Source organism: Lutzomyia longipalpis, chromosome 3 (genome assembly GCF_024334085.1).
Source record: "Lutzomyia longipalpis isolate SR_M1_2022 chromosome 3, ASM2433408v1".
Lineage (NCBI taxonomy): Eukaryota > Metazoa > Arthropoda > Insecta > Diptera > Psychodidae > Lutzomyia > Lutzomyia longipalpis.
This window is the reverse complement of record NC_074709.1, coordinates 28,423,134-28,437,766: the sequence shown is the minus strand read 5'-3', so window position 1 is coordinate 28,437,766 and position 14,633 is coordinate 28,423,134. Positions and strand designations below refer to the sequence as shown.

General features: G+C 42.0%; 1 protein-coding gene across 2 annotated transcripts in view; it reads left to right on the top strand.

Annotated features, from left to right (window-relative positions):
• LOC129793636 (nascent polypeptide-associated complex subunit alpha, muscle-specific form) overlaps positions 1-14,551 on the top strand; it is a 66,019-nt gene extending 51,468 nt beyond the window's left edge. For both annotated transcript variants that reach the window (XM_055833798.1, XM_055833799.1), the window contains 5 exons: positions 3,963-6,099; positions 6,638-10,174; positions 10,235-10,406; positions 10,870-12,337; positions 13,350-14,551. In XM_055833798.1, the coding sequence (XP_055689773.1) occupies positions 3,980-6,099; positions 6,638-10,174; positions 10,235-10,406; positions 10,870-12,337; positions 13,350-13,888 (7,836 nt within the window). In that variant the 5' untranslated portion in view covers positions 3,963-3,979 and the 3' untranslated portion in view covers positions 13,889-14,551. The remainder of the gene's footprint in view (positions 1-3,962; positions 6,100-6,637; positions 10,175-10,234; positions 10,407-10,869; positions 12,338-13,349) is intronic.
• The last annotated feature ends 82 nt before the right edge of the window (positions 14,552-14,633 follow it).

Below are 14,633 nucleotides of genomic sequence, written 5' to 3'. Positions count from 1 at the left end.
AGGGAAAACCCCCCTGATTCCCCTTATAAAGGTTTCATCAAATACGGGAGCAATTACGTTCTAACAAAGACATCGTTCAATTTTTTTCTTGGAAAAGCTGCATCATTGGGTTGCATTGAGTATCAAAATAAGCTCATTATGGAGTAAAAGGACCAATTAGTGATATAAACTTTCACATATAAATGACAAAGCTTAGAGAAGAGATTTTCCTTCCCTTTTGCAGCATAGAATGCAACATAAATAGCGCATAAGTCTCCTTCCCTCCCCTCTATTTTGATACTAAATGAATAAAACTTCTTGACAAACTACAAAATCTCCTTCTTCTTTGCTTTATAAAATGGCAAACATTTATCAATTTTCTTGCGCATTGCCTATCTCTGGTGGTGTATTTATTAATAAGATTCCTATGACGAAATTGCGTGTCATTGAAGTTCAAAGATATGAAGCGTCATGACACTAAATTGAAGACAAACTCAATAAACAAGCACACAACAAAAAGACACAGAACGAAAAAAAAAGGCTGATAAATCACAAAGAGATTGTGTAGAAGACTCATACAAATCACATCGAAAGTTTCTTCTTGTTGGCAAAATAAGAAAGAATATAAAATTTCGCATTTTAGGCAGAAAAAACTTGCCATTTCTGCACAACATTCAAACTTTCTGCATAGAGGGGCACATTTTTTTTATATTCTCTGTGAAACAACAACAAAAAAGTCTCCAATTATTTTTTGTCCGGTCATCAGACTCAATTTAACTAATTTTTCACGCAATTTCGCTGCTTTTTTTGGCTTGGTGGCAGATAAGGTATTTATCGGGGCTTTTTATTTTGGGTTGGGATTTTTATTTTGATTCTCTTCACTGGAAACTTTCATTTCCTCTCGTGCTCTTACTTATTATATGTATGTATAAAAACAAATGGAGATTAAAAGCTTAATCGAGTGTAAAATAAATGAATTTTGCTTGTTTTTTATTTATTAGAGGACAAGTGCAACAGTTGTGAAGGTTTTTCAGTTAAAAACGAAGATGGAGGCGCTTGGTACATGAAGTTTTTACTTTAAAAAATATCTAGTCTGTTTAAAGATCTGAAGACTTTCATTTATATAATCTCCCCTCAATAGATATCGATAAGTTTCTCAATTAGAAAATAAGTCGACTGATTTATACGCCATTGAAGCGTCCTTTCATGATGGCTGTCAAACTAACCTCAAAAATTTATTTTAAAAAGCTCCCTAAAGTGCGTTTGATTAACAATTTAACATATAATTTAACTTCTTTAGCTTCTTTTAAGACAAATTAAAATTATTTAGTAATAGAGCTTTCGGATTAGTTAAAATCTGACTTAAAACTGTAAAAATTTATGACATTTTACATTCTTTTTTGTAATGAAATCAGTCCCTAAAATTTATTTCTTGATCTAAAGACTTTTTTGACTAAATAAAGATCAATATTATTAGTCAATGGCTGGGTGACATTGCTGACGCTTTTTGCCTTTTCCTCTTTAACACCGCATTCTCTCTGTGTCACTTTGACTCACCACACTGCTATATAGAATAAACAGAGGGACTTATTGAGGAGAAAAATTAATTACCAATACGGCCATTCACCTACTTTATTGAATTAATTGCTTCCGCGTTGTTAGGAAGTCTTTTTTTTTTGTTAAATTTATTTCTGTTAAATCCAAAGAGAGAGAGAATGAAACGAAAAAAAAGTAAATAAAGCATTAAATAGGATTCACACGAAGGTGAAGGGGGAATAAAAGGACGAAAAAAAAAGAGTAAAGAGAGAGCTCTTTTCGGGCAATTTAATTCCGGCTCTTTGTTGTCCACCTTCGCAAATTGGCTTCACACTCCAAATTCTTACGTCACACCGTCGAGTAACTGACCTAGAAAGTTGTGTTGGCAGATTATATACATACATAGGTACCACATCGAGTCAGGCGGGCTCAAGTGATTCGCTGTATGTGCAAAATATATATTTTCAAACTATTTTCGCTTCTTCTTCTCTTCCATTCCCACCACACACACACCAACATGTGAAATTTATTGTGGAATTATGTGGCTTTTATGGGAATCTAATAGAAATGCGGGCGGGAGGTGGGACTCCTCCACCAGACTTCAATTTTCAAATCCAAACCACACCGACTTAATCGTCCGAGAAAATTATTTACATTCACAGCATTAGCTGGAATTTTCTTTTTTCTTTTTTTTTATTCGTCTTCTTCTCTCCTCCCGCGCATTTTTTTTTGGAGCACAAGAGAAGGAGGATTTTTCGTACAAAAGCAGAGCTTGCATTTTGAAATGAAAATTCTTATCGGAAAGGAAATAAATTGTTCCCTTGATCTCTCAATTGACCATAATCTTGAAGCTTTTTTTTCTTTCTTATTTTACTTCAACGTCTCCCAGAGCATGTCGCACGATTTATCACGCCGCAATTTTCGAGATTTTTCTCACTCTCATTGGATTTAAAATGCAATAAAAGATTGTGCAAAGAAATGCCTGAAGAAAGAGGCAGAGAAGTCGTTAATAAAAGATTATTGGAATAGTTTATTTTATTTATGTTAAAACTTGTGTTAGATTCTGGGATTTATGAATAATTTTTATTCAAAATTTGAGGCATGGTGTGAGATGGAGATGCCTGGTTGTTTCAAATATCAGAGAAATTATCAGGAGGTTGCAATGGAGGCGCCTAGTACCACCAGGCGCCTCCATTGAAATTAAAAATCTCTAATTTCCATAGTTAGAGCATTATTATTTGAGAATCTAACTAATTCTGAATTAAAATTGAAGCCCTAAGTTGAATTAGTTATTAAAAAGAAAAATTTATACTTTCAAAGAACTTTGGGTTTTCCGTTCAATTTTTTAAAACATTTTTTGGCAGCCAAGCGTCGCCATCTTAAGTTTTATCAAAATGTTTCATAAAAATTGAAATTTTTGAAATATTTCATAGCTACCAGGCGCCTCCATATTTTTCTAATTAACTTTAATGGTTTTATGACTAAAAGACGCCTCTTTTTCATGCATTTTTGCATTGTTTTTAACATTAAAATCGCTTTAAATGCGTATAACGACAAAATGCTAAAATTCATCGATAAGTTTGTCGATAAGTTTTTCTAATAAACCATTGAGCTTTCAAAGCGTCTTTTCAATATGGCTGCCAAAATAATTTACTAAACTAAAATAAATTTAATTCACTTGGAGACTTTACTTTTGCAGGAATATTTCATTTATACTAAAATTGGATTCAATGAGGGTCTGTTGCCGTATCAAATGGGTACGAACCCTTCGTAAATAACGCGGTCTTTGACCTTCCTGGCGTGAACCGTGCAATTTTTCCCCCTTCAAAAATAACTTGATGATTCAGAAAGAATTATTTTTTGGCTTGAGAATTGAAAATTCTCTTTCAAAAGAAGGAAATTTAATACTTTTTTTTATTTATTTATTTGCAAAATTGAAAGCATAATTTAATGTGAATCTCATTCGTATGTCTATGCAAGAATTTATGATATTTCCTCTTCGTTGCGTTGCGAGGGGGTGGTTGAAATGAAGCGACAGAGTGAGTGTTGTTGCTGCTGCAAACAGCTGGTGATTCCTCTGACTGGGTGAGGAAGACCGCAGGCTTGTTGTTTGGATTTTTTCCTGGAATTTTATGTGGATTTTGGGGAGAATTTTCATTGAATTTAATTTTCTTTAATGCAATTATTTTCTTTTATTTAATTTTGAGGATTTTTTTTTATAATTTATTTGTCTTTAATTATTTCTTCAAACTTTAAATATATATTTTTAAACATCATCGATAAGTTTGTTGATAAGAAAATAAGTCGACTGATTTATACGCAATTGAAACGTCCTTTCAAGATGGCTGCCAAACTAACCTCAAAAATTTATTGGAACTGTTTTATTTCTTTAAAATTTAGAAATTTTAAGATTAAAAATTTAAAATATTTTCTCTTTTCCCTTCCAGGCTGAAAGACTTCCAAGATGGATCAAGACACAAGTAGTAGGGTAGGTGATGAGAAACTCCCGGCGGAGAAGGAGACAAATGAATGCGATGAAGCAATGCAGAAGAATGGTGAGAATGGGGCGGAAGAAGGTGCTAAAAATGATAATGAGACTGCTGCCCAGCCACCAGTTGCTGCTGCAGAACCTCCGGCTGATAATCAAACGACGGACCAGCGTGTCCAGGAGCGCCCCGATGATGCTGGTGGGGAGGACAGAACTGAGAGACTTTCACCAGAAGCTTCCAGTAGGGATGAAGTTGATGAGGCGGCGGGAAAGAAGCTCAATGAGGAAGTGGCCAGGAGTTCCGAAGTGCTGAAGAATGATGATGTTAAATGCCCCGAAACGAGTTTAATTGAATTCAAAGGGGGTGGTGCCGAAGAGATTCCAGGTGTGGATGATCAACAAAGATCAAGTTGTGAGGATCGTCTTCCGCATTCCACGACAAATCTCCGGGGATCTGAATCCCCCATCCCTGTGGGGAATCTTCCGCCTCCACCACGTTCGAGGCGCCCCCAGTTGTTGGATAATCTCAAGAAGAAGACAACTTCGGAGAGTTCTGAGCCTGAAAGTCTCGAAGATGAGGACTCCCCGCCACCATCTGTGGCTCCTGCTGTACAGGATGGGAGCGTGGGAGGGCGTGAGGAGCCCGACAATACGAGTGGGTACATCAATAAGCGGAGTAGCCTTTATGTGAAGAATCCAGACTTTACGAAGCGCATGCAGCAACCAGCTGCAACGTCCCCGGCTCCTCAGGTGTCCACCATTAGGAATCATGCGGCGGTTTCCAATGATTTGAGCACATTGCGAATGAAACCGCCGGACTTTAGCAAAGTCACGGCGTCCGTCCAGCCACCCACCAATGTGACGCCGAGTAATTTTGAGGAGATCAGTCGACGCTACAATTACATCAGTGATTTGCAGCTGAAGCCACAGTCGGCGAGTACGGCTCCTGTGGCGGGGAGTAGCTACAGGAATCTCTACGTTAGCGCCCCGACGTTCACATCGCACAAATTTCACGGTGAACCGTCGGAGCGAAAACCTCCGGAGCTGGAGGAACCAACGGCACATATAATTCACAAGAAACCCCAGTATTTGCCCCCGGGGCCACTGCATGAGGTGGCAAATTATCCCGAAGCAATGGTACGAAGCTATAGCCACACAAAGAATCAGTATTTACCACCGCGGACGGATCAAAGGGCTCCAGCTGCTGCTGCTGCTGCCTATGCTCCACCATCCCCTGTAAAGGCCTACCCGTCGTCCTACGGTGGCCCCCCGGGGCCCCACGATAGGGCCAAGAAGTACGACCCGAAGCCACGAAGTCCGCCCAAAGTGGCCACGTATGAGCCTAAAGCGTCTGTGATACAGCAACAGCAGCAAGTTGGTGGCTACAGTGAGCATCAGCATCAGCCCAAAGTGGCCACGGATCTGTATGGGCAACGTGCCTACAGTATGATGCCACCACAAATGGCCCGTAGCCCAGTGGTGATAAAGCATCCCCCGAGTCCTAGTGGTTCAATGAATCCTCCACAGAATTGGCCAGGACGTGTGGGAACACCCCAATCGCCCCACAATGGCTCCACACACAGCCCAAACTTCCTCCCACCACCTGCCCCAGTGGCCTACAAACCATCACAATCCCCCACGACGTCCTCCTACTACCCAAATGGAGAGATGAAGTCCCCCTATGGGGCGTACTATGCACCCAAAATGGCAGCTAAAGATAAGCCCCCAATTGACTATGTTGACCTAACAAAACCCCAAAAAGGCGATGCTGAAGCGTACAGATCGGATATTCATCTCCGTGGATCACCACGAAGTGAATCTTTGGGCAGGAATCAACCCCGGGAGCCTGTTGTGTACGAAATGAGGCATTCAAGTTCGGAGAATAATCTCTCCAACTACTACAGGCAACACCACCAGCAGCAGCAGCAACAGTTGAAAGATTCTCCAGGAGGTGCTCTTCCAAAGGATCCAATGGGGGGATATATTCCTTATCCAACAGGAAGTTCCAGCAGCAAACAGCAGCTGCAGCAGCAACAGAGTGTTCCCTACAGGTATCCTCCTCATGTTAAGGAATCTCCATCTCCAAAGGCATACAGGTGAGCTAAAGATCTCTTTATTTATTCTTTTATTTATTTTTTGCAAAATATTCCCCAAGAGGTTAGTATCTGTGTGAAAAATTATGTCACAGTAATTATTATATACAGTAATTATTATATATTTTTTAAATAATTCCAAAGATTCGAATAAAACGAATATAATTTAATTGAAAATATCCAAAAAATAAGAAACTGCAAAAGATTCAAAATAAAAAAAAATACTGAAAAAAACGTTTTCAAAAGAAAAATGATTCAAATAAATAGGAAAAGACGACAATAAAAGCGAATAAAATAGTTTTTTCATCAATAATTATTCGTTTATTAAAAATTTACTAATATTCGGAATATTTTATTCACTAAATTATTCAGAACATCTATAAAAAAATAACAATTGAGAATAATCTGAATTTATTTATTTATATTCTAAATTACATTTTCATTATTATTCGGAATATTTGTCATTAAAAATTTGCCAGATAATTCCCCCTTTGGCAAAGGGCCTTTGTTGATAAAATTCCTCCTTTTTCTTCATCTTCAGGTACGCACCATCGCCACAGGAAGCAGGAGGTGTTTATGAGAGGAATTCCTCGGTGATTGAGAGGCTTCCACCATCAGTACCACCCCTACCAGCTGCTGCTGCTGCTTCTGCTGCCTATGAAGCATCCCAGCCGGCAAAGAGAAAGGAAGCAGAAGTACCTCCAAAGGCGGCTCCAGTTGTAGCTACTGCAACCACAAATTCCGTCTTTGCGCCCGTCAAGAGGGAGTCTCCGCTGGATTTGTCCGTGAAGACGGTGAAGACGAAGGCAGACTCCACGGGATGCGATGACAATGCCATTGGTTCGAGCAGCAGCAAAGGCCGGGAAGCGTCGCATTCGCTCAAAGTGAACTACGTGCCAAACTTCTCGAAGCACACGCAGCAGGATGAGTACAGGTACGCCTACGAGGCTCCTCCACGACCACAACCTATTCCACCCAATGCAGGGCAGGTTCTGGCAAAGAGAGTAGCTGTTCCGGAGAGGGATGTTAGGGGCTATGCAAAGCCCGCTGCAACGTTCTATCCGCCACAGCAGCAGGTGATGCCAAGGAGGGAAGAAGCGCCAGTGGCTGTGCAGAGGAATGAGTACAGCCCATCGGCAGGGATGTACTACGATCCGAAGAATGTCAGTCAGCGTCAGGAAAGTCAGCGTCAGGAGAGGACAGCAGCAGCTGCTTACTACGCCCGGGAATCCGTCGTACAGCCACCAAATGCGACAAATGTGATAAAATCTGTTAAACAGGAAGTGTATCAGTATCAGCAGTACCCTCCGAAGGGTGTAGCACAGCCGGAAGTGAGATCATCACGATATGAGAATCACATTGGGTACCAGAAGTACCCACAGGCTATTCCACCGGCTGAATATGCTCAGGCCTATGCGAAGAGTCACATGGAAGCAGCAGCAGCGGCGTCTGCAAGAGCACCTCCGGCTGAGGCTTATGGGCCGCATGGGTATGGGTATTCCCCGTCAAAGGTGGTAGCTGAGAAGGAGGAGAGGAAGAGACCTCCGGAGGCGTATCAGTATGAGATGGCACCGCCGAAAAAGTCCCCGAAGATGGAGACACCCATTCAGCAGAAGGTGGAGACGTACCTGAATAATGCTGGCTACTACAAGAGTCATCACTACCCACATCCACCCACTCCGCCGCAGCATCATCCACACCACCCAAATCATCCAACACATCCCACTCATCCGTCGCAGTATGCTCAGCATCATCAGCTGCAGCATCCTGCTCATCCTACGCATCCCACGCACCCCACGCATTCTCCACAATCTCACCATCCTGCCCACCCATCGCATCATCAAGCTGCCCATCCGCAGCACCATCAGGCACCTCCTCATCTCGCCTACGGGGTTCCCACGCAAGGCAGGGAACCTCTACCCCGTCCTGTGGCACAAAATCCCTATCAGTATCGTCCGGGAGAGTACCCGTATGCTCCGAAAGAGGTTAAAACCGTCCAGGAGAAGACAGCCGAGCCCTCCGTTGCCGTTTACTACCCCCAAACACCCAAAAAAGATCCTCATCCAGCAACATTCACTCCCGATGCCTCCCTGCGGTATACAGCACAACAAAACTTCCGTGCTGCCATGCCTTATGACCCACAGAGGGCGCCCGCGTATGCAGGAAGCCCCCCACAGCCACCGCAAAATCCCTACGAAGTACACGAGAAGCACACACAGCAGGACTTCCGGCAGCAACAGCAACATCCGCCGGCTGCGTATCAAGCGGAGAAATGTTCTCCGGCGAATACTGTAACAGCGAGGCAGTGGTACCCAAGCTTACCGCCACAGCAGAATCATCAATACCAACCACCAGGAGTCTTTCATCCACGCCCTCCAGATCCAACGCCACCGGCTAATCTCATCCGGACACCTTCAGATGAGCGCCTTGTGGCGAATGGGGGGAAACTGGGAGCTGACAGGGAGGTGATATCGAAGCTAAAGACAACAATTGAGGGGAAACAGAAGATGGTGCGGAAGCAGAATAGTGGAGAATTGGATGAGGAAGAAGCCAACAAGGCGGACATTGCATCCCTCCTGGCGGCCAGAATACGCACAAAAGGGGAACTTAAGGGCTTCACACCAATCCCAGTAACGACTCCTGAGGGGAAAGATGCCCCAGGGAGTGTTGAAGAGGAACCCACAGTGCCTATTCCTCCTCCTGTTGCTCCTCCCCTTCCACCCACAGGGCCCATTGATCCCCCATCAGATCTCGAAGGAACAAGTGCGTTTGACCTCCTGGACTTTGGTAGTGCTTGCAATGACTTTGTGGAGCAACTGCAAACGGGGAAGAAGAAGATGAAGCGACGAAGAAGTCGAAAATCTGAAGTTAGTGAGGTGAAGTTGGAAGTTGCTCCGGCTGAAGTGAAGCCAACTGTTGCGGCTGTTCCGCCGGAGAGTATTGTTCCACAGGAAGCAATCCAGAAGGCAGCTGAAAGTCTCAAAGACAAAACAAAGGATGACACAAGTAGTAGTGATGAGGATAAACCACTCTTCCTCCTGCGGCAGCAAAGTGAGGAAGTCAAGGCGAAGAGTAAAAAAGCCACAACGTCCGAAGATGAAGATCCTGCTACGAAGAGAGCAGAAATCTTTGAAAGGTTAACTGATAAAATCACAAAGAGGCTCGCTGCCAGGCTAAATACATCCACTTCAGAGGATGAGGAAGCTTCCAAGTCGTCGCAGAAGAGGAAGAGAAAACCCCTGCGGAAGACAAAGATGAAAAATGTCAAAAGCTCAGATGAGGATTCATCGGCAGAAGAGCAGGAGAAGATGGTGAAGAAGAAGCCAGAGAAATCTTGCTCTGAATCTGAAATTGTGAAGAAGAAACTGAAAAAGGGGCAGAAATCCACAGATCACGAAGCTTCCGGGAATGAGAAGAAGGGAAAGACGCCGAAGAAGGGAATTAAGCAGAAGAATCCTCCAGAAAGTAGCAGTGATGAAGATGAAGAGGAAGAAGATACAACGAAGAAGGGAAGAGGTAAGAAATCTGGGAAGAATCAACCAGCAAAAAAGCGTCAAAGTAGGAAGTCCTTGTCAACGGATGGAGGGAGTTCAGACTCTGGGGAAGATGGGGATAGTGAGGAGAAATCAACGCCAAAGTCAAAAAACTCCTCAGCGGCAAAGTCCACCGACGGCGGAAAGGAGAAGGCGGCAGATAGAACGCCTCCCCTGAGCAGGACTAAATCGACACGCCGCTCCAAAGACGTCGGATCAGGTGGTGGTGGTGCCACAGATGATACCATGTCCATGACACGATCAAAGAAGCGCAAAGAGATGGAGCAGCGTCTGGCGAATAGTAAAGTTCTCCGGAATGAGAAGATCGTTCACAATGTTGTGGTGGATAAGAAGAAGAAGACATCCCCCAAGGCAGCTGCTACTCTCAAAGTGGACGAAGCAAAGAGGAAGATCCTGGACACGGACAGTGAAGCGGAGAATAAGGGAAAAATGAAGAAGAAGCCACGACGTATCTCCAAACTCCAATCATCCTCAAGTTCTGAAAGTTCAGAGTCTGAGAGTGAAGCTGAGACTGTTAGTGAGAGGTGAGTTGACTGCCCCTTTGCTGCCCCGTTGTTTTTGTGATTAACTTGTCTTCCTCGTAGATTGAGACCGAGGAAGCCACAGCAGAAGCCAATGATCCCCGTGACGCCATCAAAAAACGGGAAGGTCTCGGGAGGTGGGAAAAATGATGCAACGTCTCCCGGGAAGAAGAACAACGTTGTCAAGCAAACAGCCATAGAAGGAGCCACAGAACCCGATCTTGGGGATAATAAGGTAAGTGTTGAGACAGGAAGTTCCTTGAAATCCTTGATAAATCCACCTTAACTACGCCCCTTGTTGATGACGGACTTAAAAGGCCTAACCAAAGCTTTTTGTAAGAAGACGGGTTTCGTTGTTTTTTCACACTTGCTCCTTGTCAAATTGTAACGCGCTGTCACTGTCAAACAAGAAACGCGGTTATAAAACATAGAAAATTCAAAGGTTTAAACTAAAACGACTAAAACAATCTATAAGAATATTTCTCCATATTTCCTTATAAGTTTCTCAACTTTGGATCTTTTTCTCTCCAGAATTTCATTTTTTTTCCTTCAAAAACTTATTTTCAGGACTAAAATGGGCGCCATTTCTCAATTTTTAACCCACGCCTACTTTAGTTTTGTACTAAATTCAATTTTAAATTCAAATTTAAACGTTCGTAACGATTTTCCACAAATTCTTGTTCTCCTTCCCCCCGTAGTACCCACCCGGATGGGAACTTCAGCTGTACGAATACAAGCGTTCCCTGAAGATCCCACCGAGCCTCATTACAATTGCCCGTCCGTCGTGGCATCGTATCTCAACATCCCTCCCGGATCTCGATCCACACTCAAGCGATGCTTCCGAGAGCTACCGTGCAAAGGAGAACGAGCGCCCCGTGCGGAAGAAGGGCGATCCGCACCCCGTGAGGGAAGCATCTGCTGCTGCCGATGATGCCTCCAAGTCGTCAATTATTGATCTTCTGCATCAGCGTGTCACGCAACGAGCAGCACGGCAGACGGCAAAGAAGTCTCCACGTCCAGTGGCAAAGACTGTGGCCACAGTGAAGACATCCACGCCGTCGGTGGCTCAACTTCTGGCCACTCCGGGTGTTGAGGATGATGATCGATCAATTTTTGGGGAAGCAAAACTCAACACTGTGCTCAAATCACGCACGAGGACTGAGTACAGGATGATGAAGAATAAAGAGCTCATTAGGCAGGTGTTTGGTGGAGAAGATCGACCAGCATCGGCTCCTCCCTTCCGCGGAGGTGTTGATTGCGCTCCGGAGCAGATGACAATCAAACAGGAACCCCTGGATGAGGCACCAACGATGAAACCCGTGACGTTTGATCAGAAATTCCAGGAGTACATCCAGCAGATTGATCGAATGTCCATTGAGGAGGGTTTCGGGCGTGACACGACAAATGCGGTGTGCGTGAAGACAGAGAAGGACTTCGGGGAGGACACTGAAACGCAGGACACCGTGCTGGAGAGTCAGAGTGTCAATTCGGAGAGGGAAGGACTCACCCCGATTTCCTTCACAAATGTCATCCGGAAGACAAAGAAGGGGGCGCGTTCGGTGCGCCGGAAGGGCAGCTCGGGCTTTGACTACATCCGCAAGAAGAAGAAACCCCTCACGGAGAGTCAGCAGGCAGCTCTGGCGAAGAAGCGCATGGCTGTGGTGACGGAACTCCGGGAGCGCGATGAGCAGGATATTGGGCGTGAGGTGAAGGCGTGGGTGCTCAACAAGGGTGTTGGGGAGAGTGTGCTCCACAAGGCGGCAAGGCTGAATTATCTCGACGTCATCGCGTACTGCCTGGATAGGATGGAGATGTTCCCGGATCAGAAGGACAATGCAGGCTATACGCCACTGCACGAAGCCTGCTCTCGGGGGCATCTGCAGATTGCGCGGCTTCTCCTGGAGTATGGGGCGAATGTTTCGGAGACAGCTCAATCGGGCATTCGTCCGTTGCACGATGCCGTGGAGAATGGGTACGTGGAAGTAGCCAGGCTGCTTCTCTCCTACGGAGCTGATCCCCTTCTGGCCACCTATGCCGGGCAGACGCCCCTGCAGCTGGCAGAAGACGACGGGATGGCGCTCTTCCTCAAAAATCATCTCTACGACGTCCAGCACAATGGCCCCGATAAGAGTTCGTGGAAGTTTGCAGGACCCTGGGAGATTTATGGTGAGTCCCAGAAGATTCTTTTCGATTTGAGTCAGAAGAAAGATCAGGATGCTCATAAAAAATCAATTAAAAAATGTTAAGAAAACAATTTAATTATTTCTGTTTTTTTAAGATTTATTAATTTTCTTTAATCGAAACTTTTTTTTCAATTTTAGCAAAATTCATATTGAAAAAAATATTTCAAAATCCTTTTTTTAGAAAAGAGTTTTCAATTCAATTAAATTAATTGAATTTTTGGCGATTTTTAGTATAAAATAATTTTTAAAAATAAAACTTTATTTATTAGAATATTTTTTCAATTTTTGCGATATTTATTGAAAAAAAATTAAACATTTCTGTGAGAAAGAAATTTTACTTAATTTAATTTAAAGAAAATATAATTTCAATAACAATTTTAAGCTTTAAAAACTTTACAAACTTAATTTTTATTTTAATTAATTAATTTTCTATTTTTCAAAATTGATTTTTCTGTTAATAAAATTTAAATGAAATTTTATATTATAAAATTTTGGGGAAAATGTGGTGAAAAAAGGTTTAGTTTTATAAAAAAAAAAAGCTTATTTTTCCTTTATTAAATCACTGATAACGTATTATTTTTTATTAAACTTCTAAACTAAAAAAATTAAATTAATTAATAAAAAATAAAGATTAGGGGAGACCGGGGCTATTTAAGTCAATTTGAATAAATCTCCATCTACATTTTTAGCTCAGTCTCCCCTATAATTTTTAAATTCTTTTTTTAATTTTTAGTTAAAAAAAAACGATTTCTCTGCAAAAAATGAATTTAATGAAGAAAAAAGATTTAAAAAAAGAAGAAATAAAACTTTAATATCTTTGAGATTCGAACTCGCGACACTTCCATTACAAAACCAGTGAGCTAACAATTATGCTACGTAATAAATGAAACAGTTTCAGTGAACATTGATTTTTATTTAGTATTTTTAACTCATTTTTAGCATAAAAAATTGTTAAAATTTAATGAAAATTAAAGAGATAAATTTCTTCTCAACAGATCCGGATATTTGGGGCTTTAGCATCTTGTCGGATGTTCCTGAACCCGATCCTCCGGCTGCGAAGGAGCCCGAAAAGTGTGATTCCAACTCAAACATCATGAAGAAGATCCCCGGAGGAGGAGGAGGGGCTGTAGAGAATGGCTGCAGTAACGCATCGAGTGTTTCCGGGACCGAAGCCGATGCATCCGATGGGGAGCTATTTGAGATGGAAGAGTCCGACATGCCTCTTCCGCCGCTCTACCTCCTCCGCGATGAGGGCGCCGACAAGTGGGTGCTGCTCAGTGATCTCTGCAATCTGCTTAAGGTGAAATCACGCGATACGCTGCTGAAGCAAATTCACCCAGGTGGCCTTCCGGCGGGACACAAGGATCTCGTTCGTGAACTCCGGACGGGGGACTTCCTGCAGAAGGCCACGTGCCTGCAGCTCCTCTGTGCGGGCGAAAAACTCAACATTCGCAGCTCCAAAGTTGTTCTGATTAAGTACAATGAGAGTGTTCAGGCACTCCTTGGCGTCCAGACGCTCCTAATGCGTCTCTGACGTCCCAGAAAATTAAATGAATAAAAATGAAATGAATTTAAATCACAAAACGTGAATACATCACACTGAAAGAGACTCAAAATCACCCCCTAAAAAAAGGAGAAAATTGTGCAAAAAAAAAACTCGCGAAATAATCAAAAAATCAACTCCAAAATCACGTTTTTTTTGCATAAAATTGAGATTGAGGAACAAACTAAAAAAAAAGATTTAATAAAATATATTTTTAGAGCAATTAAACTAACAATTTAACGTTTTTTTTTATTAAGTGATGAGATGAAAGAGGTGAGAAAGAAAGAAAAAAAAACTTAGTGTCTAGCAAGATTGCAATTAAAAGAAAATTAAAAATAATAAAGAAAAAAAACTCAAAATATTATATACAATTTTTTTTAGCAAATAAGAAGCTCCCCAAAGGAGAAAGAAATATAATTTTTTCACAAAATATATACAAGAGAAAATGCAAGAATTGTAAAGTATTTTAAGGATTTGCAATTAAATTAGCTCCATTTTATGTATAAAAAAATCCTTTTTTATGTAAATTTTTTTTAAGTTGTTACTGTAGTGAAAGAAACAGAAAAATTGTAATTATAGATGTGCAATGACATGTGATTACATAAATGCTATTATAGTGAGAAAATATATACAAAAAAAAATATTGATTAAAAATTGAGTTTTATTAATTTTTCTTGATTTTTGATTGAAAATTGAAGAATTTTTTCAGAAGACTGGGAAATTTTTGTGGAGAATT